At 52.9% G+C, this 19,303-nt stretch overlaps 8 protein-coding genes across 9 annotated transcripts; 4 read left to right on the forward strand and 4 right to left on the reverse strand.

Moving 5' to 3' along the window:
• On the reverse strand, positions 1–3,404 carry NCU00344 (the record flags this gene model as incomplete). Of its 2 annotated transcripts, none has more annotated exons than XM_011395518.1 (6): positions 1–187; positions 302–1,333; positions 1,396–1,652; positions 1,706–2,575; positions 2,645–2,751; positions 2,950–3,404. In XM_011395518.1, 6 exons carry the CDS (start codon positions 3,166–3,168, stop codon positions 42–44), a joined length of 2,631 nt encoding a protein of 876 aa, XP_011393820.1. The 2 variants fall into 2 exon arrangements, with proteins under 2 accessions (XP_011393820.1, XP_011393821.1); XM_011395519.1 differs by having other exon boundaries at positions 42–184; positions 2,950–3,168.
• Positions 3,405–3,679: 275 nt separating this feature from the next.
• Positions 3,680–7,707, forward strand: NCU00345 (hypothetical protein). The gene is made up of 2 exons (XM_952723.2): positions 3,680–3,928; positions 3,991–7,707. The coding sequence occupies exons 1-2, from the start codon at positions 3,875–3,877 to the stop codon at positions 7,312–7,314; spliced, it is 3,378 nt and encodes a 1,125-aa protein (XP_957816.1). The 5' UTR covers positions 3,680–3,874; the 3' UTR covers positions 7,315–7,707.
• A 72-nt stretch (positions 7,708–7,779) lies between these two features.
• Positions 7,780–9,754, forward strand: NCU00346 (EBDP2). The gene is made up of 4 exons (XM_952724.2): positions 7,780–8,182; positions 8,408–8,434; positions 8,499–8,873; positions 8,994–9,754. Exons 1-4 carry the CDS (start codon positions 7,933–7,935, stop codon positions 9,404–9,406), a joined length of 1,065 nt encoding a protein of 354 aa, XP_957817.2. The 5' UTR covers positions 7,780–7,932; the 3' UTR covers positions 9,407–9,754.
• A 481-nt stretch (positions 9,755–10,235) lies between these two features.
• On the forward strand, positions 10,236–12,546 carry pex26 (pex26-like). The gene is made up of 2 exons (XM_952725.2): positions 10,236–11,172; positions 11,242–12,546. The coding sequence occupies exons 1-2, from the start codon at positions 10,664–10,666 to the stop codon at positions 12,248–12,250; spliced, it is 1,518 nt and encodes a 505-aa protein (XP_957818.1). The 5' UTR covers positions 10,236–10,663; the 3' UTR covers positions 12,251–12,546.
• NCU00348 (pre-mRNA splicing factor) lies at positions 12,487–13,600 on the reverse strand. The gene is made up of 3 exons (XM_952726.3): positions 13,328–13,600; positions 12,945–13,218; positions 12,487–12,830 (listed from the first exon to the last, which is right to left on the reverse strand). Exons 1-3 carry the CDS (start codon positions 13,342–13,344, stop codon positions 12,795–12,797), a joined length of 327 nt encoding a protein of 108 aa, XP_957819.2. The 5' UTR covers positions 13,345–13,600; the 3' UTR covers positions 12,487–12,794.
• Positions 13,601–13,847: 247 nt separating this feature from the next.
• NCU00349 (hypothetical protein) lies at positions 13,848–15,783 on the forward strand. The gene is made up of 3 exons (XM_952727.2): positions 13,848–14,740; positions 14,804–14,872; positions 14,935–15,783. The coding sequence occupies exons 1-3, from the start codon at positions 14,093–14,095 to the stop codon at positions 15,373–15,375; spliced, it is 1,158 nt and encodes a 385-aa protein (XP_957820.2). The 5' UTR covers positions 13,848–14,092; the 3' UTR covers positions 15,376–15,783.
• On the reverse strand, positions 15,594–17,305 carry NCU00350 (epoxide hydrolase). Its single transcript, XM_952728.2, has 2 exons — positions 17,062–17,305; positions 15,594–16,942 (listed from the first exon to the last, which is right to left on the reverse strand). Exon 2 carries the CDS (start codon positions 16,866–16,868, stop codon positions 15,750–15,752), a length of 1,119 nt encoding a protein of 372 aa, XP_957821.1. The 5' UTR covers positions 16,869–16,942; positions 17,062–17,305; the 3' UTR covers positions 15,594–15,749.
• Positions 17,306–17,372: 67 nt separating this feature from the next.
• NCU00351 (cript family protein) lies at positions 17,373–18,939 on the reverse strand (the record flags this gene model as incomplete). The annotated part of the gene is made up of 3 exons (XM_952729.2): positions 17,373–18,300; positions 18,365–18,488; positions 18,565–18,939. 3 exons carry the CDS (start codon positions 18,937–18,939, stop codon positions 18,218–18,220), a joined length of 582 nt encoding a protein of 193 aa, XP_957822.2. The 3' UTR covers positions 17,373–18,217.
• Positions 18,940–19,303: the final 364 nt, after the last annotated feature.

Genomic DNA, 19,303 nt, shown 5'->3' on the forward strand with positions numbered 1-19,303 from the left:
TCCTAGTCCAAATCCCAATTTCAATTTCAATTCCTATTCAGCTATATAGGACCAACACCCAAGTAATTAGAGGTAAAGCTCCAGTCAAAGTCGTCCATAAACGCATTCCATTCGAGCCGTTGAAAGGGGTCTGCCAATCCACCAAGAGAAGATTCCTGAGGATTGTTGTTTCCCAGTCTTCCATCTGCTAAGTAGAAAGAGTTAGCATAGAGCCACTGAACATTGTTGGTAATAGACACCGGGTAGAAAGGCTAGGGGAAAAAAAAATAAAGAAAGGAAGGAAGGAAAAAAGAAGACTTACGAATACCTTCACCGCTCCCATCTTCAGGCATACTCTGCACCTCCTGCCCATTCATTCCCTGTTGATCACCTTGTCTTATCCCACCCGCAACAGCACCTGTGTATTGTCCTGCTCCGCCTTGACTTTGCCCATATCCACCGCTGTCGCCATAAACTCCAGCACCATGCTGCCCCTGTTGACCTTGCCCACCTTGTTGGTGACCTTGCTGGCTGTGGCCCAGTCCTTGTCCCCCCTGCTGTCCCTGGTGGCCGCCCTGCCCATGGCCCGGAGGATTCATGCCCATCCCACCAACACTCGCCCAAGCCTTCTCAACATGCTGCTTCCACCTCCTCAAACAACCAAACGTCAGACTAGACCCTAGCCGATTTCTAAACACCGTCGTTGCTCCTCGCATCCCGTCCTGCTGATTATGGGGATGCCGAGGACTGTTGGTATCAGGATCGGTGGGGTCCAACAACGTCTCGTACCGCGGCAAAGTATGCCGCATGTTCCAGTACTTCTCTACCATGTTTGAGGCGCGCATGACCAGGTCGTCGCGCTGGACGGAACAGCACCGGAGGATGCGGAGGGCTTCGCGGACAAAGAGGTCGGCTGTGTCGTTGGAGGTTGTGGAGGTGGTGATTGTCTTGTTGTTGGCGGTGTTCTTGATGTTGTTCCCGCTACTATTGCTGTTATTGATATTAGTGGTGCTGTTGGCGGTGCTGTTGTTATTGGCGTTGGCGGTGTCGCCCATGTATGAGGCATCAGGTGCATTACTGGGGTTTTTCGTATACGGGGACGGGGGCTGAGACAGGTTCAGCGTCATGAACACGCAGATGGCGCTGAGCAAGGTGCGGAAGACAAAGTTGGGCGAGTAGTGCAGGAAGGCAGATTGGCTTTGGAGGGAGCGGGCTTGGTTGATGATGGCTTCGGCGGTGGTGTAGCATTTGATGACGTTGCGCTTGAGCATCTCTTCGCTGTAGCCGGGAAGAGGCATGAAATAGTAGGTCTGGATTTCGAGGAGGGTTGAGAGGAGGATGAAGTTGTCGAGGTCTGCGCTGTGGTGTTAGGAATCAATGATACCCTAAAACAAGTTGGGTAAGACGGTTACTCACCTGAGTTATCTGGGTACAGTAAGCATTGGATTTTACTATACTCCTCTTCCATTTGCGCGACTAAGCGGTGCGAGACACCCTGGGACTGTTCAAGGGAGGCAGACATTGTGCTGATGAGTTTGTTGGCGAACCTGGCGGTTTCCAGGTGCAAGATGAAGTAGCGGGGCATCGATATCGAGCTACTTCGGTCCAGAAGTGAGTCTACGGTCTGATTGAATAGCAGACTCGGAGACGGGCATCCCATATAAGCAGCAGCTCTGTATGTGACAGGTTAGAACGAGTTCATACTTGGAGTAAAGTATTGACTTGCCGGTGAGATATAATGGCACACCCGGCCCATGTGTACGTTGCCTCCTCATCTGTCGTATCGACTTTATCGAGTAGTCCGGTAAACTCTGTATGAGCACCGCGGCCGGTGTGAAGCCCTATCAAGAGAGCCGAGTTCATGGCTATGCCAGTAAAGATCATTGACGGGTCAGTCAAAAACCTGATATCGGGATTTGGCCACGTGGCAACGAGCAGCAAGGCGTTGATAATGGGCAGCTTCAGCGGCGGCCGTGATATCGCGTTCCATATTTCCGGCAACAGCGAGTCCATCAAAAATTGATATACCGAGTCATCTTTGGCAAATCGACGGCATGCCGTCATGATGATGGCCCAAAAGAGTACGTGACCCCTCTCATAGGTGATGTCTGGATCCCGCTGGCGAACGACGGGGAAGTAAGGGTGAAAGTGCTCAAAGTATTTGTCGAAATAGTAATTTATGTCATCTCCGGAGAACACCCGTGAACCGAGGGCTCGAGGTTGAGCTGGACGCCTCAGCCCAGCCAGACTGAAACTAACAGAGGTGGCATCGCTTGCTCTGGGCGTGGGAGTAGAGGCTTCGCTGGATATGGAAAAGGGCCGTGGCCGAGTGAAGATGGGAGGCGGTAGTGTTGGAACACCGAGACCAGGAAGAAACGGCCCGGGTAGGGTTCCAGGGGTCGGTAGTCCTCCGGGCAAGGTGCCGGATAGGGTTCCGGGTAGGGTGAGCTGTGGGAGTGAAGGGACTGGCGGACTCGCGCTCGAGTACTGAACCGGACGTATAGGGGGCAGTTCGGTAGTTAGGCCGCCGAGTGATGGCCTCGGAGCAACAGTGTTCTTGAGTGACTGGAGTTCGGCCGCCAACTCTTCCAGCTTGCTACCAAGAGTTTAGCCGTAGTCTGACTTGGCTAGGAGGACCCTAACCCTGGATGTTTATGTGACCAACCTCTTTTTCGACGCCCTCTTGTAGTTTTTGTCCACGATACACTCGAGGTCTAGCTTGGTGCACCGCAGACACGGCTGTCCCGGAGTAAGACTTGCATTACATCTCACCTGTACAGTGTATGTGTAACGTTAGCCAGCCTACCTAATCGAACGGGGTCTCGTGTGGTGGTGGGAGCAAGATGAGAGAAAGGCATGGCATAGAAAACAGAGCAGGAGATGTTGAGTCCATTACAGCCGAGGTCCACGCTGCTGCCATGTATGTTGAATGGGAACGGATTATTTATACATTGCGGAGCATGTTCATACCTTGGAGTCTCGACATTTGATACAGGCCGTATTTCGCCGTATCCTGGGTGGCGTTGATCCTGCTGAAGGTGGTGGTGGTGGCGCCGGGGGTGACGAGCGGTCTCTCGGAACCGGTTTCGGCGATGCATGTCGTCCAACGGTCCCGGCTCCGGCGACGGTCACGGTATCGGCAGAAGTGACGGGTGGAGTTGCAGAATCAGCTTTTCTCGGTAGGGCCATGGGATGGATGGATCGAGGTGGGAACGAGGTAGTCTCGAACCGGCAAGAGACATTTAGAGATAATCCGTCGCAACAATCAAAAGGCGATGGGATGATTCGTCAATGCAAGGAACGAGGGGCGAGACGAGAGGTTACAATACAGAGTTGACGGACTTGGGTGAGAGTCGCGCAAAACAGCAAGAACTGAATGGACGGAAACTGCTACCTACCCTAGGTGGTACCTATAGCGGATTCGGCCACCGCCAAGTATAAATGTACCTAGAGGTAGCTACCTACTACAAGTCAGCGCCAGGGCAGCAGCGGCGGGCAGCTCCTACCGTCGCGATCACGAGCGGGAGTACGGGCAGCTACCTCAAGAGGTACCTCTCTACCTCTATGTATTCCCTTGCGATATCCCAACTCCTCTGCTGTGTGTGTCACGTGGGAGAGCCTGGAGAATCCGCTGACAGAAAGGTCAAACCCACTGGACTTTAGGGCGCTTTGTCCCTCTGTAACCCAAGTGCCTGGGTACTGTAACTTCAATCGCAAACTGCCCGTCCCGTCACCACAAACCACGGGATGATGTCTACCTACCTCTACAGCACCGGACCTCCACCGTGACGGGCCATATTCAGTCCATTCCACACCTCAGGTCCCAACTTGGCGTCCACAAGAAGAGGCAACTAAGCTGATGGACGGCATCCGATAATGCACAAAATCAATCAACATGGCCACCACCACCACCGCAACCCCTGGTCCGCGTAATGAATTCTTCAAGCAGGTTCGTGCAAATCGATCCACCATTCGGACCTTCCATCTGCTGATGCTAACCCAATCCCCCAGCTCAGGACGGTCTGTGTCCCCTTGAGTCGCCTTGCCCTCCAGTCACCAGACAAGGCGGCCGCTGCCAAAGAAATCTTCACCCATGTCGAATCACTCAGTGAAATATGGGCAGCTCAAGTGAGCAGTGATCCTACCGTTCTCGATGAAAAGTTGGCCGAATATACTTTCTTTCCCGTTAGCCACCTGCTCCGCTTCCATGATCAGTTCCCGGTACGCGTAGTTGAAGCCATCATCAAGTTGCTAAGGTTCCTCATCCAATACGGCTGGAAGCACAAGATATCGGAGGACTTGGCCGTACAGCTGCTCTTCTTCTTCTCCTTCACCATCAGCGGCACTCCAGGCCAGGCCAAGCAGCGTCATGTGCCCGAGGAAACCGCGGTTGAAGGATTCAAAGCTCTCGGGGCTCTCATTACCGCGATAGGACCCACAAGCTTATTAGCAAGTAAAGCACCCGGGGAGGAAAATGAGACAGTGACCGCACTAGGCCCTGCTATCACGGTCATGCTGGATGGTATTACCGATGGTGTGGCTCCTACGGTTCAGCTGGAAGCGCTGGAATGCTTGCAGGCTGTTTACACCACAACACGCAATCAGCACGTTCTTGCTCGGTTCCTTCCGGGTACCGTGTCCTCGCTCACCAGAGTCCTGGCACCGCCACTACAGCCAAAGACGCAGAGGAGGGTTCTTGTGCGATGCTTACAGGTCCTCGGTATCGTTCTCGTGAACGTGTTGAGTGACATCAAGATTCGTGGAATCTTAAAGCAGATTGAAATGGAAGACAAAGCAAAAGTCGACGACGCTCAGCCCAGCGGTGGCGCGGAAAAGCCTCAGACTGAGCTGACACCTGCTTGGCTCAGGGCTACGACAGCTCAGATCAAAATCGCCTTGGCCGCAGCGCTCAAAGTTCGGACTCATGAGGCTCAGGATGTCCAGTCAGCTGTCAGCAAGTTCTGTATCAGCTTGTTGGACGAATGCCACTTATCACTAGCCAACTGCCAGTCGATCCTGGTAGAGAGCGCAATGATGGTCGAGAACGAAGAGAACGAACGCTCAATGCTCGAAACCAGTTTGCAGGATCTTGCCGCCATACACCCCGAGTTGGGCGATTGTATTCAGGCTACGCTTTACAACTGGGTCATCAGCCTCCCCAGACTAATCCAATCTAACGATGAGCGCATCAAGCAGCTTGCAGTTAGAAATATCCTGAGGGGTTCCAAAATGGCCTCAGCCATGGGAATAGACTCGTCTACGCTGAATGATTCGTTAGGCGACTCTCTCAGGGACAGCATAGTTGCCTTAATCAAGGGCTCAAAGCCCTCCAAGGTGGTGGGAGATGTTGACGAGAATAGCTTGTCCACAGCCACGGACCTTACCGTGTCATGCCCCAATATTCAGTTATACCCTCCAGTTTTGTTGGACTCGGAGGGCATCAAGTCGACAAGAGCGGAGATCACCAAGCTGATTGCCAACATTGGCTCACCAGCCCAGCAAACAAAGCTAGCCGCTGCAATGCTAGGCGGTTTGCGAGACTCGGAAGGCGTCGAACAGATTGCCTCATACTGGCTTGCCTTTGAGCTTCTCAAGACAACGTATAACAGTACATCGGATATGGAAGACCTGGTGGACATGTCTTCTCTTGATGAGAACCGATACCAAGAGCAGGTCTTCCAGGAGCTCTACGATTTCTCTGCGTCCATCTTAGCTTCCCATTCAGACTCACAGGACAACGACTGGCGTATCGAGGCAATTGCCCTCGAAGTAACCGCTTTTGCGGCATCCCGAATGAAGGAGGATTTCCGGCCGGAGCTGATTGACGTGCTCTACCCTGTCACCACATTCCTCGGGTCGCCGACACCCCAACTGCGCAGTCATGCCATTACGACATTGAACGTAATAGCAGCCTCTTGCGGATACAAGAACGTCTCGGAGCTGGTCGTCGATAATGCGGATTACATGGTCAATTCCATTTCTCTCCGCCTCAACACTTTTGACATCTCGCCAGCCTCCACCAAGGTATTGGTAATGTTGATACGTCTAACAGGCCCACGATTGATTCCCTTCCTGGACGACGTTGTGGCCGCCATTTTCGCTGCTCTGGACAACTACCATGGCTACCCCGTATTTGTCGAGAGCCTGTTTTCCGTTCTCTCCGAGATAGTCACTCAAGGCGTGAAATCGGACATGCTGCTTCTCGAAGGATCCAATCCTCAAGCCGTCAGCCACCTGAAGCGAGGTCCGCAACCACTGGATATCGACTACATAGTCGACACCCTCAACAAGCGTGCTGAGCGAACCAAGCGAGCCCGAGAAGAAGAGGCCGAACCTCCCCAACCGCACCCCAAGAAACCCTGGGGCCCGGGTAAAACCGAGGAAGCTTCCCAAGCCAAGTCACTCCTCGACCAACTCGAGAACCCCGACCCGGAAGAAGAAGGCGAAAAGGATGGTGGTCTACCAGATGATCCTTCCTCTGCCCTCGCCACCCGCGAAGACGAGGAAAAGAAGAACCAGCCCTCCAACACACCCACCTACGCCTTACTCACCCGCGTCCTCACCCTCTCGCAGCACTACCTCACCTCTCCCACGCCGACCCTGCGCAAGTCCCTGCTCGACCTCGTGGCGACCGTCTCCCCTGCCCTAGCTCCGGACGAGAACGCATTTTTGCCACTTGTCCATACGGTCTGGCCAGTCGTGGTGGCCCGGATCAAGGACCCGGAACCGTTCGTGGCCATTGCCGCATGCAAGGCGCTGGGAAGCATGTGTGAAGCCGCAGGCGATTTTATGGCTAGTAGGTTCAGACAGGAGTGGGGAGATGGGATGGCGAAGTGGCTGAGAGGTATCAAGAGGGAGGCTGTCAAAGGGAGGGAGATGCCCAGAAGAACGGGAACGGGAGCCGGGAGAGCATTCATCACTGGTGGTAAGAAGGTTGACGACATGGAGATTGTGCTGCCTATTCATGGTCCCAATGGTGGGCACCAGCTGAGCTCGAAGCAGTTGGTTTCGACAACGAGCTCGACTGGGGGCGGAGCGCTAGGCAGGTTCTCGCAGGCTCATCAGTTGTGGGATGCGGCGCTGGGGTTGGTTACGGCTGTTTTGAAGTATGTGAGGGTGGATGACGAGATGTTCGATGAGATACTGGAGGTGGTGGTTGATGTGTTACATGAACCGGAGAGGAGGGAGTTGAAGGAGGCGTTGGAGACGATCAATGCTGATGCGGTTTGGTTGGCGTTGTATGAGAGGGGGAGAGTGAAGGGAATCAAGAGCATGCCACGGGCTGTGAAGGGGTTTGGGTTTGAGTTTGTAAGGTTGCCAGGTGTGGTGGCTTGAAAGAAAGAGATTGAGTATCTGTCACGAGCCACATAGGCTAGACTTTGCTTCTATGAGCAAAACAAGCGAGTTTGGTTATGACAGATCGCGATGTACTTCAAGGTCAAAGTTTGATAGAAGAAAAGTGCAGGGTAAGTAACGATAACCAAGCCTGGCCCCAGCGAGCCCAGGTACCGAGTGCCATACATAGCATCTTGATCAACGGGGTTAGGGTTAAAAGAACGCTACTTCGGCTTACCCCTCCCGATACACTAGAAACCTTCCAGCCACGCCAACCTCCTGCATCCTCCTGCAGGCTGCAGCACCTGCGTTCATGCCGTTGGTCAGTTTATCCTATCAAATCCCGCTTCAGCTTTCCATCGCATTGAGATTGCGTGCAGGACACACCCAGCCAGGCGGGCGGTGTGGATAACTGGTCGGTCTTCTTCGGGGTCAACGGGGCCCTTGTGCAGTTCAGTTGTGTCTCAAAAAACACCAGTCATCTTACACAAAATTCACACGATAACAACATCTCCACCTCAACAAAACAATACCTCCAGTATCATTCACATTCGTGGTTCTCTCTCTCTTTTTATTTTTTATTTTTCCAACTCAAATACGGCCATACGGGAAGCAACAATGTCCTCCTTTTTAAAGTTTCTCGTCTCCTCCGGGGACGCCAGCTCCTCACGTCGGCACAAACATCCTTACTACCCGCGCGAGGTTGTCGTCCCCAACTATGCGCCCAACACGTACACGCTGCCTATGGTGCTTGGTGCATTTGGTGGAGCCACGGCCCTCTTGATGGTGGGAACGGTGGCCATTGGCAAGAAGGTCAATAAGCAGTTGACGTGGAAGGATGCGGGGGTGTTGGCGTGGTTTACGCTATGTGAGTTGCACTTTTCTTTTCTTAGGGTGGAACGCTTGATGATATGGATATATGAGGAACAGGGAAGTGGGACGCTATGAATATGTCAGAGTTTGATGAAAGAAGACAGGATGGATGGATGGATGGATGGATGGATGGATGGATGGATGGATGTCAAAGTGGACAGTGGAGTTGTTGGTGAGTCAAGACAGGATGATGTGTGCTAACGAGATGTATCGTGAACAGGTGGTTTCTTGCATTGTTTCTTTGAAGGTGAGCACACACCAGCGTTCTCTCATTTCTTCTGAGATCAAGTGAAAACTAACGGCCTCCCCAGGCTACTATGTGCTCAACCACGCCACCCTCGCCAGCAAGCAGGACATCTTTGCTCAGCTGTGGAAGGAGTACGCGCTGTCCGACTCGCGGTACATGACCTCCGATCCATTCATGCTCTGCATTGAGACTCTGACCGTTCTCACATGGGGCCCTCTCTCCTTCCTGGCCGTCTTTGCCATCATCAAGGGCAACACTAGCCTCCGTCACATCACCCAAACCATCGTCAGCGTTGGCCATCTCTACGGCGTCGCCCTCTACTTTGGCACCTGCTTCTTCCAGGAAAAGTTTCGCGGCATTTCGTACAGCAGACCGGAAACGCTGTACTACTGGGTTTACTACGCCGGCATGAACGCGCCTTGGGTTATTGTCCCTGCTAGTACGACTCCCCCCTCCTCTTTCAACCCCCTTTTTTTCTTTTCTTTTCTTTTTTTTTCCTTTTTCTTTTTTCTTAGTGTTCCCCTTTTCCTGTTCTGGCAGAGCTAACAAAACCCCCCAGTCCTCCTCTTCCAAAGCAGCAAGACCATTAGCCAAGGTCTCTCGGTCCTCAACAAAGTCAAGAGCATGAAGGGCGGCAGTTCATCCACCTCCGGCAGCGGCAGCAGCAGCAGCATTTACAGCGGCAAGGCGGAGAGCATCAGATCGTTTGATGGCAGCAGTGAGAGCAAGAGTAGCAACAGCAGCAGCAGCAGCAGCAGAAAGGCCGACAAGGAAAGCAAGCGCGAGCCTAGCAGGGATAGCAGAGATGGGGGCGAAAGGAGGAGGGATCGCGTCTCGGAGCAGGCTGCCTATTTCAGAGACGAAGGCAGGCCGGAGAGCATTGCGGAGAGCAAATATGAGATTTGGGAGGAGAACAGGGCGGATGCGAGGGAGCAGTTGAGGAAGAAGAGGACGACGGGTCGGAGGGAGTAAGAATGGATGTGGAATGTACATATAAAGTGGCGGCCATCAAGGTGTCAGGTTGGTTGGATAGGTAAGAGATGGGATGACACCGGCACGAGCTGGGATGGGCCAGTTCTTAACGTCTACATTGTAGCCCGGAGTGTGGGATCCACTTCTGCGGTCCGGTGGTGTGGGCGGGTGCGTGCTCGGGATCAGACCGGGTATTGAGACATGTGCACACCCCGTGGCTTCTCGGTTTCGGGATGATGAATGATGGGGCAGGTCGGCGTCGGTGTTTTTTAACTCTTTTTTTTTTTCCAGTTAAGTAGTCTAGATGCTTAGAATCTGTAGACATTATGGCCTGCATGCTGTCTGGCGATCCACAGTGACGAAGTGCCTCGGCATGCTATCACTGAGACGAGTTTGTGAAATGTTTTCGACCGATGGTTCTAAACACTCTGTATCACCATCCATCTTGAAGATCGGTTACATTGATCGTCGTCCTCTATTAAATTAGACGAACATGTCAGTTCTTAAGCCTTGACTCACTAGATCAATTAATGCTCGAGATTGTGGTTTCCGTAACTTGGTCACGATGATTCACGTGCAGTTAACTAGGAGGGCGCAAAGCAGTTAGACAAGTACCTCTACAATTCTCCACATTGGAAGCTCTTGGTCCCACAATTGGCTCTAATTGGATGTGTCCTTCCCCATACCCAGGGGCATTACAGATGCCATCCTTGTCCCTCCCTTGCCGTCTGCTAGGCCAACCCCAGGATGCCGAGGTTCACAGCTGACAGGACCCAAAAAGCCAACTGAAGGCAAGCGCTGTGAATTGAATGACAGGATCCTTTCAGTCTTTTAATTTGACATCGATCAAATGACACTTGCATGTTCACCTGCTTCTCCCATCTCAACTGCACTGCGCCTGTTTACATCAATAAAGTATTTTAAGACTACCTACTTGATTGCATTGGATGATTGTCTCCGACACGCTTTCCACCAGTAGCGAGCGGGTTCGCGCCTCTCCCTCTTCGTTTTCAGCTCTCTTCGCGCGCCAGACGGGGGTGCACCAGATTCCTACCTATTCAGGCCGAGAAAAAAACAACATCCGAGTTCACCTGCCACCGCTAGCCACCGCCAATCCTAATCGATCCCAGTTCGCTCCAACCCCCTCTCCAGGGCGCCCTTCCCCCGGTTTTTCCACTGTCTATCGCGCAGGGGCAATTGCAACAATTCCTTCGCATCGATCCATCAACAACTGAGGACTGAGGCAGTAAAATCACAATGGCTTCCAATCTCGATTCATCGTCCTATCTCAGTCCGAGCATGATCGGATCCGGAATCATGTCGTCCTCGCTCTCGTCGCTCTCGTCGTCCGTCTCCTCGGCGCGCCATCCGTCCTCGTCCAACATTTCCAAGGCTTACAGACAGGCCTCAACACTATTTCTCACCCGTCGACTACCCGAAGCCCTGTCCACTGTTCTACCTTTAATCACACCGTCTTCCTCCGAATTCGCTACTCCTGGGGATGTTGCTTCCGGCGCCGCCGCATTCGACCCGGCACCTGTCGCCAAGGCGTCACGATCCACCAGGATAAAGGTGTGGAGTCTGTACCTGACCATCCTCAACGCGATTCTGGAGTTGAACTCGGACGAGGGCAAGGACGCCTTTGGCACACAGGAGTGGAGGGCTCTCTGCCACAAGGTGCGCGAGGGGGAGGTTTGGGAGGAAGTAGTACGCAGTGGATACCATGGGTCCGAGGGAGATGTCGATGCGGATGTGGTTATCAACTTGTAAGTCGGCCAGCAACACCATCATTTCTGTCAGCCAGCCAACAAGGTACTAACACCCCCCATTTACAGAGCCACCCTTCTCCTCGGCCACGCCAAAACTCAGACCCTCAACCAAAAACGTCTAGAAAACTATCTAGCCGCCGCCCGCACCCCCAACCTCGATCTGACGGATCGTCTCTCGGGTCCCTCTGGCCCGGGTGGTTCCTCCGCCTCTCCAGCCCGTCGCCTGCGCTCATCCTCCAAATCTGGAGTGGCGACCGGACATGGCGCTGACACCCCGCGAGACCTCAATGCGCGCGTCAAGATTCTCGAACTGTACACTTTGCATGTGCTCCCACGCAACGACGAGTGGGCGTGCGCGCGAGAGTTCATCAACATGAGCGCGGTCCTGGACGACGAGCGGAAAGAAGCTTTCATCCAGGCGCTGGACTCGCTGAAGGAGGATCAGGAAGAAGCGGAGCGGAAAGCGCGCGAAAAGGAGGATGCGATTCGCAAGGACATTGAGAATGCGCGCAAGCTGAGGGCGGAGAACGAGGAGCGCGAGAGGAAGAGGTTGGAGGAGGAAAGACAGAAGAGAGAGGCGGCGGGGGTGAACGCAAGTACGGCTGCTAGTGCAGGGAGCGGACCGACGACGGAAGGGGAATCGGGTGTTGAGGCCAAGGGGACGGGAACGGGGACGACGAAGAAACCGAATCTGAAGAAGAAGGCTTCCGCGTTGAAGAACGGGGGGGCCTCGTCGTCGTCGGCGTCTTCGAAACCGGCTAGGCCGTCAAGGAAAGGAGCGTCGTCACCGACCGCGACCAAGACGACGGGTTCTTCTTCGAGTGCCGTGACCGGCCCTGGAATGGGCACGAAGGCGGCTTTGATACTGAACAATATCCGGTCGGTGTTGGATCAGGTTATGACGGCATTCCATGGGAACCCGTTCCTGCTGTACCGGACGCTGGCGTTCATTATCGGGTTCCTGCTGATGTTCAGCAAAAAGAGCGTGAGGGAGAGAATCACAAGAGTGGTGCAGCAAGGGTGGGGGAAAGTGAAGGCTACGGCTGGAATGGGGATGAAAGTTAGTTACATTTGATCCGAGCCCCTTTTTTGCTGCTTGGGTACCAGTATTATTTTGGACATTGGGAGTAAGGGAGGGAATATTCCTGCTCTGATGATAATTAGCATTGCGGCTGTTGTCGCAGCAGGTTTTGGCATGCGACAGTTTTGTTTCGAGTCTATCGTTAATGGGTCATGCATCACGGAAAATAGCTTGTTTCGTTTTCAGTTCATAGTCAAAAGAGATGACACAATCACTGCAACCTGACATGTGATGGCAAAATCTCTAAAGAGTAACCAAGGCCATGTTAGTCAACGCCTAATTAAGAGTACGTGCTTGCTTTTCAGCTTTGTCTTTCTCAACTCCTGCCCTCTTATGCTATGTATGTGAACAGAACTCCCTAACGCCCTTGATGCCAAGTCAAATGCAGCTTGAGCTTGTGACAAATTTCTTTTCTCGAAGTTATATGCCCCTTCCAACATGGTTTCCATCCGTCACAGCCAGGAGCCCATCTCATATCAGGAAACTAACCACCCCAAACAATCTTCCCACACAAGCCCATGCCCGGGCATCTCTATTGTTAAAATGTTCGATTTGTTTTCTTTTGGTAAAATAGCTATTGTGTGAAAACGTACTTCGTTAGCCTCTAATCTTTACGAGCACGCCATCTCCAAGCACTTTATCCCACGGCAAGCGGGAAGGGGGGGGGAAAAAGAAGAAGAGAACTTACATCCGTCCTGGAACTACCCAGGTTTATAATTTTGGGACACCCATCCCTGTCCTTTTCGAGTCTGGTGCACTCGAAGCAGTAGAACGCGTCCGAGATGCCCTCGCCGCCGCACACCACGCACTTGTTCTGGTAGTTGCCGAACGAGCACTCGTCGCAGATGCGCACCAGTGTCGTCGGCCGCACGTACGAGTCGCACACGGGGCACTTGCCATCGCACTTGTCGCAGAGACGGCCGATGGCGATGCCGGATTGTTTGCGGCACATTACTAGATCACTGTGGGGAACGGGAATGTTAGTATGTACATAGTCGGGAAGGTTTATCAAGAAAGGGTCAAGCAGGGCTGGGTTGGGCAAGGAGGGAAGCGAGCATAAAAGAGACGTACGGATGATGGCGAGACATGGTGGGCTAGAGATTATGATGTGTTTTCGCGACGGTGATGGTAGGCAGAAGGATTGAAATTCGGGTGAGATGGGCACGCGTGGTGCTGTCGCGTAGTATAAATTGATCGCTCAGAGAATGCGCTGTACGGTGAATCTGGTCTCGAAATGGCACTTGTGGTTGTAGCCGAGGACGATAGGGAACGTGATGCAAGGCGAAAGATGCGATCACTGGCGATGCCGATGTGGAATCGAATTTCGTCAGCCTCGGCGGCAAGTGGGTAGCGATGTGGCGTCCTCTTCTAGCGTTTTCCGCGTTTTCTTCTGTCAGCCTCGTGGAAGAGCGGATCTTCAAATGCCAAGACATGCGACTGGTGCAGGAAAGTGGGGTTAGCTTCCCAGCTGCTTCCCCGAACAGGGGGATTCGAGCGGCCTCGAACAGCGGACTACCCTGAATAATCCACTTTCGGGGAAGCTGCTCACTGTGATTCTCCCACTGGAGAAGTTCTGGACACAGCCGGTCACTAACAATTTGGCTTCCATCAATCCACCAACACCAGTTTCCAACAACGAACCGGGCGTGTTGGGAGATCAAACCGGCCATTCGACATATATGGGAGAAGTACATTCGACCTTTAACTGCAACGCACAACAAAACCTTTTTGTTACGCCGATCACGTTTTCTGCCAATCACTTCCGAGCTACAAGACCTTACAACTCCAACACCTTTGCTTCAGCTTCAACGCCAAGCTGCTGTCGATTTCCTACTCATGTCTTCGGAACCGATGATGGAAACAGAGGACTTGTCTACCCAGAAACGAAAGGCCACTTCCTCACCATCGCCAGAGGATGGCGTGGCTGCTAAGCGCACCAAACTGGAGGACGGGAACGTCCAGGGCAGGATCAGTGAGATTGTTGAAGGGGAAGCGACGCCAAAAACCGGCAGGACAGAGGAACCTGTAAAGGACTCGATGCGGGAGCCGGTCGCCACAGCGAGGGAGATCCACGCCACGTCAACTACCAAGGACAATGATCATCCAATGGAGAACGAAGCTGTGGCACGCGCCCAAGAAACCACAGTTCAAAGCCCAGTCACTACTAGTAGGAGAGAGTCCGACGAGCAAAGGGAGCAGGCCGCACCGCCGTCTCGAAAGGCACCACTTAGCCCCGAACAAACGCGGAAGAATGTTAGCCTGGAGGAGAAGAAACGCGGCAGGCGCTTGTTTGGTGGTCTCCTCAACACTCTAAGTCAGACTACACCCAACAACTCGCAGCAAAAGAGGAGAAAGGAGATTGAACGCCGCCAGCAGGAACGAGTGCAGCAGCAGAGAGTCGAGGATGATAGGCGCAGAACCGACCTGCTCGCTGAACGCAGACGCTTCCGGGATGCCAAGCAGGTGGACTTCGAAGAGCGGATGGTAGGTTGTCCTTTGACAACGGACTGTTGAACATGCTTACTAACAGACCCCTTTAACTTTTAGATGCACCGGCGGCATGAAAAGATGCTTATCTTGGCTCATAGTCTGCGAACTGTCAGCGAGCCGGTAGTTGTAAGAACTTGACCCCTGGGACAACGAACACGACTTGAATCGAGGGCTAATGATACTACTAGTACTACAAACCCTGGGAGCTCACCAAAGAACAAGAGCGTATCCTCGATGAACAAGTCCGCGAAGCCGAGGAGACCATCACCAGGGAGGTGCGCCAGTTCGAAATCAAACATGGACGGCCGCCAAAGAATGAAGTCAAGGTCCAGCCAAAGTCTGAGATCCCGCCACCGCCACCATCACCACCATCAACCCATGTTGACGTTGTCCGGAATGAACAAGATCAAGTTGGTGAGCAGCCTAACAAGACTTCAGAAGATGCTAACCATGGTGCTGTTCCGTCATTGTCATCACAAAATCCAGCAGCAGCAGCAGCAGCAACTCTGAGCACAGGTACAGGCGATGACAAGGGCGTCACTGCCACGAACATTGATACTACCACTCATGACCAGGACCATGATGGCGATGAGATGATACAAGACGGGGAGGATATGGTCATATACTAGAGGTAACTTTACCTATCCCCGCTTTTGAAATATATCCCAGTGTGGGTTCTACCTGTCGGTTATTGTCGCCTTGGGTTTTGGTCTAAAACAACGGCTGTTTTGTTGAAAGCTAGCTGGCTAGCCGATGTTCCTTGACTGTCTAACGTCGGGGCCATATATGTGAAAGTAAAGGAGCATACCCCAACCAAGGAGGGCTGTGAAGCGGAAGGAACGCCAATGTTACAAAAGGAATACGCATTTGTTGTTATTTACTTGCAGCCGCGGTTTTGGTAGATGCCCTACTAAGCAAAATACTTTGATAGCGTTTTCTAGAGCTTTTCCACAACCAGCAGCCTAGTTCCACAACGTGAGAACATCAAGGCACCTCCGCTCACTCAAAGCTTCGCATCCCCCTCAGTCAACACACCACCCAAAAACTCGGCAATAGCCTGGTTCACCTTGACCGGCTGCTCCCACAATGCCCAATGGCTAGCCTCCACCTCTCTCCTCATCAGCTTCTTGTCGAAGAACCTCTCCATGCCTTGGGCCATCGCCGGCGGCAAGGCCGCATCCCTCGTGGCCAGAACAAACAGCGCCGGCGGCTCCACAATCTTCTCCCCGTTTGCGTTCTTCCCCCTCTTCTCCAACTGCTTCAACAGCTCCCTCTCATCCTCATAGTTCACCTCGCTGGTCCTATACCAATTCAGACCTCCCCTCATGCTTCCCCCATCATTGCCCGCCACCTCCTTCACATAGTAATCCATCTCCTGCTCATCCAACAACGGGCTCTTGCCCATCTTGGGCAAGTTTTCAAACAAACAGCCCTTCTCCGTCGTGAACACGCGCTCCCCATCCGGTCCCTTGGCGCCATACATGCCACTCAAGAACTGCCTGATCTTCTCCTCCCCCTTTACCTGTGCTTCAAACTCGGGCCCGGACAACTGCAGCTGATAGCGGAAATTCGGCAGCACCGTCTCGACCTTTTGCTTCAGCGGGACGAACTCGCCCGCCCTCGGCGCCCAGAAGGGCGTGCAGACGGAGAACACGGCCCGCGTCACGTCGGGAAACCAGAGCGCAAACCGCCAGGCCACGGCGCCGCCCCAGTCGTGTCCACCCACAATGATCCCGCCTTCCTTCTCAATCTGCTGACGCCCACCGGGGACTTCGCTCTCCACCAGCTCGAGCAGGTCGTGGGTGACGGACTTGAACGAGTAGGCGGTCAGCTCCGCGGGCGACTCAGACCGGCCGAAGCCGGGCAGGTCAGGGACAATGACGCGTAGACCGAGAGATACAAGGAAGGGTACTTGGTAGCGCCAGCCGAAGGAAAGGTCGGGCCAGCCGTGGATGAGGAGGACGGTTCCGCGGGGTTGGGAGGCGTCGCTGCCATCGGAAGGAGGGAGAGGGGCGGAGAAGAGGTAGTGGTATTTCTTGCCGTTGATGGTGGCGGTTTTGGAGACGACGCGGGGGTCGTGGGGGGTGAGTTTGGGAGGGAAGTCTGCGGTGGATGCAGCCATTTTGGATGAATAGGATGATGAATTGGATGGGGATGAGTTGTTGGTGAGAACTTGAGCTCCAGTCTGGTTGAGTTCTGTGAGTGGAAGTTAGCTAGATATGTTTTGGGTATTGGAGGATGATATCACGATGGACACATGTGTCTTGTTCTGTAGTTTAATGGCAGCACGAAATGAAAACTGGCAGTAAACGGACCCTTAAAGCAATGTGCCACGTATGTGTTGTTGAACCTCGGAGAGTTCTTGGATCATAAGCAAATAATCAGAGAGGTTATGTTGTCTTTGTGCCCCCCTTCTTATACCTTTACCATTCAGACGCGTAGTGGGGAAATGGGGGTGGAGGGGAGGCAGCAACAACACCTTAGGATCTTAGGTGCTCCATGCATACCCGCCAAGACCCTCAAAGATGCCTCGGAAAGAGGTGATCATCGAAACACGAAGACCCTTGCCTTTGCGCTTCGTATGTACTTGGCTCGTCGATTTGGCCGAGGCATAATTAAGCGAAGGGTACCTTTTTAAGTGGGTAAGGGAAGAGGGAGAGCTATTGGCTGTTGGGCGATGAGTAGACATGGGATCGGTAAGATGGTGGATTCAACACATCCAAGTCAGCTACCTACATGGTGCGATTGCAATAGATTCAGACTGGCAATGCAAAGGCAAGCGGTGAAGAAGGGATGGATAACAGATCGATTGGAAGACAGAAATCTTTCAAGACTGAGTTATGCCTCTATTACCATCTTAGCCAAGGTGTACGTTTGTAGGGCTCACAGCTTCTGTCCCTGAACCACCTATTGCACTACACTCCAGCACGATTACCATCGTGGGGTAATCAGAAAGTACCTTTGCCTACATGGCATCAACATCTGTCAACATACCCATCTCTTCCGCCCCCTCAAGTAGTGATTTGGGGGCAAGGCTGTGCCTTCCTGAAGACACCATCTGTAAACTCGTATCCATCCAACATTTCATGCCGTATCCATAGTCCAGCACCAAATATACACGATCTCACGTGGCATCCAATGCGCTGTAATTCCCTGATTCCCCTGAGCGTCTGCTCAGCCTCTAGGATTGTACAACGCTCTACACGGGAGGATACACCTCGTTCCCTGGTCAAGTCAAACTGAAGAAGCCTTCAGTGATCCGGGGACTGTTGCTCTTGACGGTACGACCGTGTGTCGAGTCTCTCAGCATAAAGTTAGCAGTACAGGCAAAACCTAGAAACTGATGAAGGCCAAGTGGATCGTTGGGCATGTCGTTTACGTCGTTCATGTGGCTATACTCGAGCTTATCGTATCGCAGCGTAGCTTTGGTAATTTTCGTGCCTATCCAGCAACGATTTGTCTGCGACATGCTCACTTCAAGGTGAACTTCTGGCCGTTCACAAGGGGTGCTCCGGCAGTAGTGGTTTTGTTGGGCTTGCCACAGATTGCGCAGGCTATTGATAAGAATTAGTTCCTATTCATCTTTCAGAAACCTCCAGGAAGGGTTTCAAGACGTACAGTTGGCGCGGTACGCGCATTTATTGCAAAAGGTGTGGCCTTGTGATACTTTTGCCTTGCAGCGCGTACAAGTGCTGGAGTATTGAGCATAGGGGTTCTGAGCCGCCTTGGACAGCAGTTTGCTCTGTATGGTAAGGACCAGTTAGTACAGACGAATAGTTTGATATCTTCTAATGATGATAGGATGACCAAAAACTCACCTTTGTCACTCCTGTGTTGCCCAGAGTTGCCGACTTTTTGGGTCCCGTGGCCGAGCTCGATGATGACGATGTTGCTGCTGCTGGGGAGCCATAGTACATCTCACTCTTCTTCTTGACCGCCGGCGTGACGAGGGTCGTCTTTTCCTTCTTTTGGCACTTTGCGCAAACCATGTCGGGGATATATTTCTTTTCGGGCGTCTCTCCTATATTCCTTGGTTGAAGTGGTGAGCAAGCTTTTGTTGACGGTTGATGAGATAGCTCTACGTGGTTCAAGTTGGTGATGAATGAGGTCAGAGCACAACAGCGGCGGCAAGTTGAGGTGGTGTCCGCTGGGGCGTTGTTACCATGGTGCCCTGTACTGGCCGCCAAGCCCATGGCGCATCCCAGAGAAGAACCAGAGAACTTGAAGGGACCAAGAAGGCCGCGTATGGTGGGGTAAAAGGGCCCCTACTGTCAGCCACTATCGCTTAGTCATGAGCTTAGCGTCCTCGCTTCCAGCCTCAAACACACCTTGGAGCATCTTGATTGGGTGTGCCGCATTCGAAACATCTTTATTCATAGCAACTGGCAATCCACACATGGATGCTCTGCCTAACAACGGTGACCCGCTAACAGGAGCGCTGTGACGTGCCTTGGCGGCTTGGTCCCCTGGGAAGGCGATTGTGGTGTTAGTGGTGGGTGAGTGTCCCAGTCTTTGTAGCCGGTACCTCTACCTATGGATGGTAGTGTACATTACGAT

This window comes from Neurospora crassa, linkage group III, assembly GCF_000182925.2.
Source record: "Neurospora crassa OR74A linkage group III, whole genome shotgun sequence".
Lineage (NCBI taxonomy): Eukaryota > Fungi > Ascomycota > Sordariomycetes > Sordariales > Sordariaceae > Neurospora > Neurospora crassa.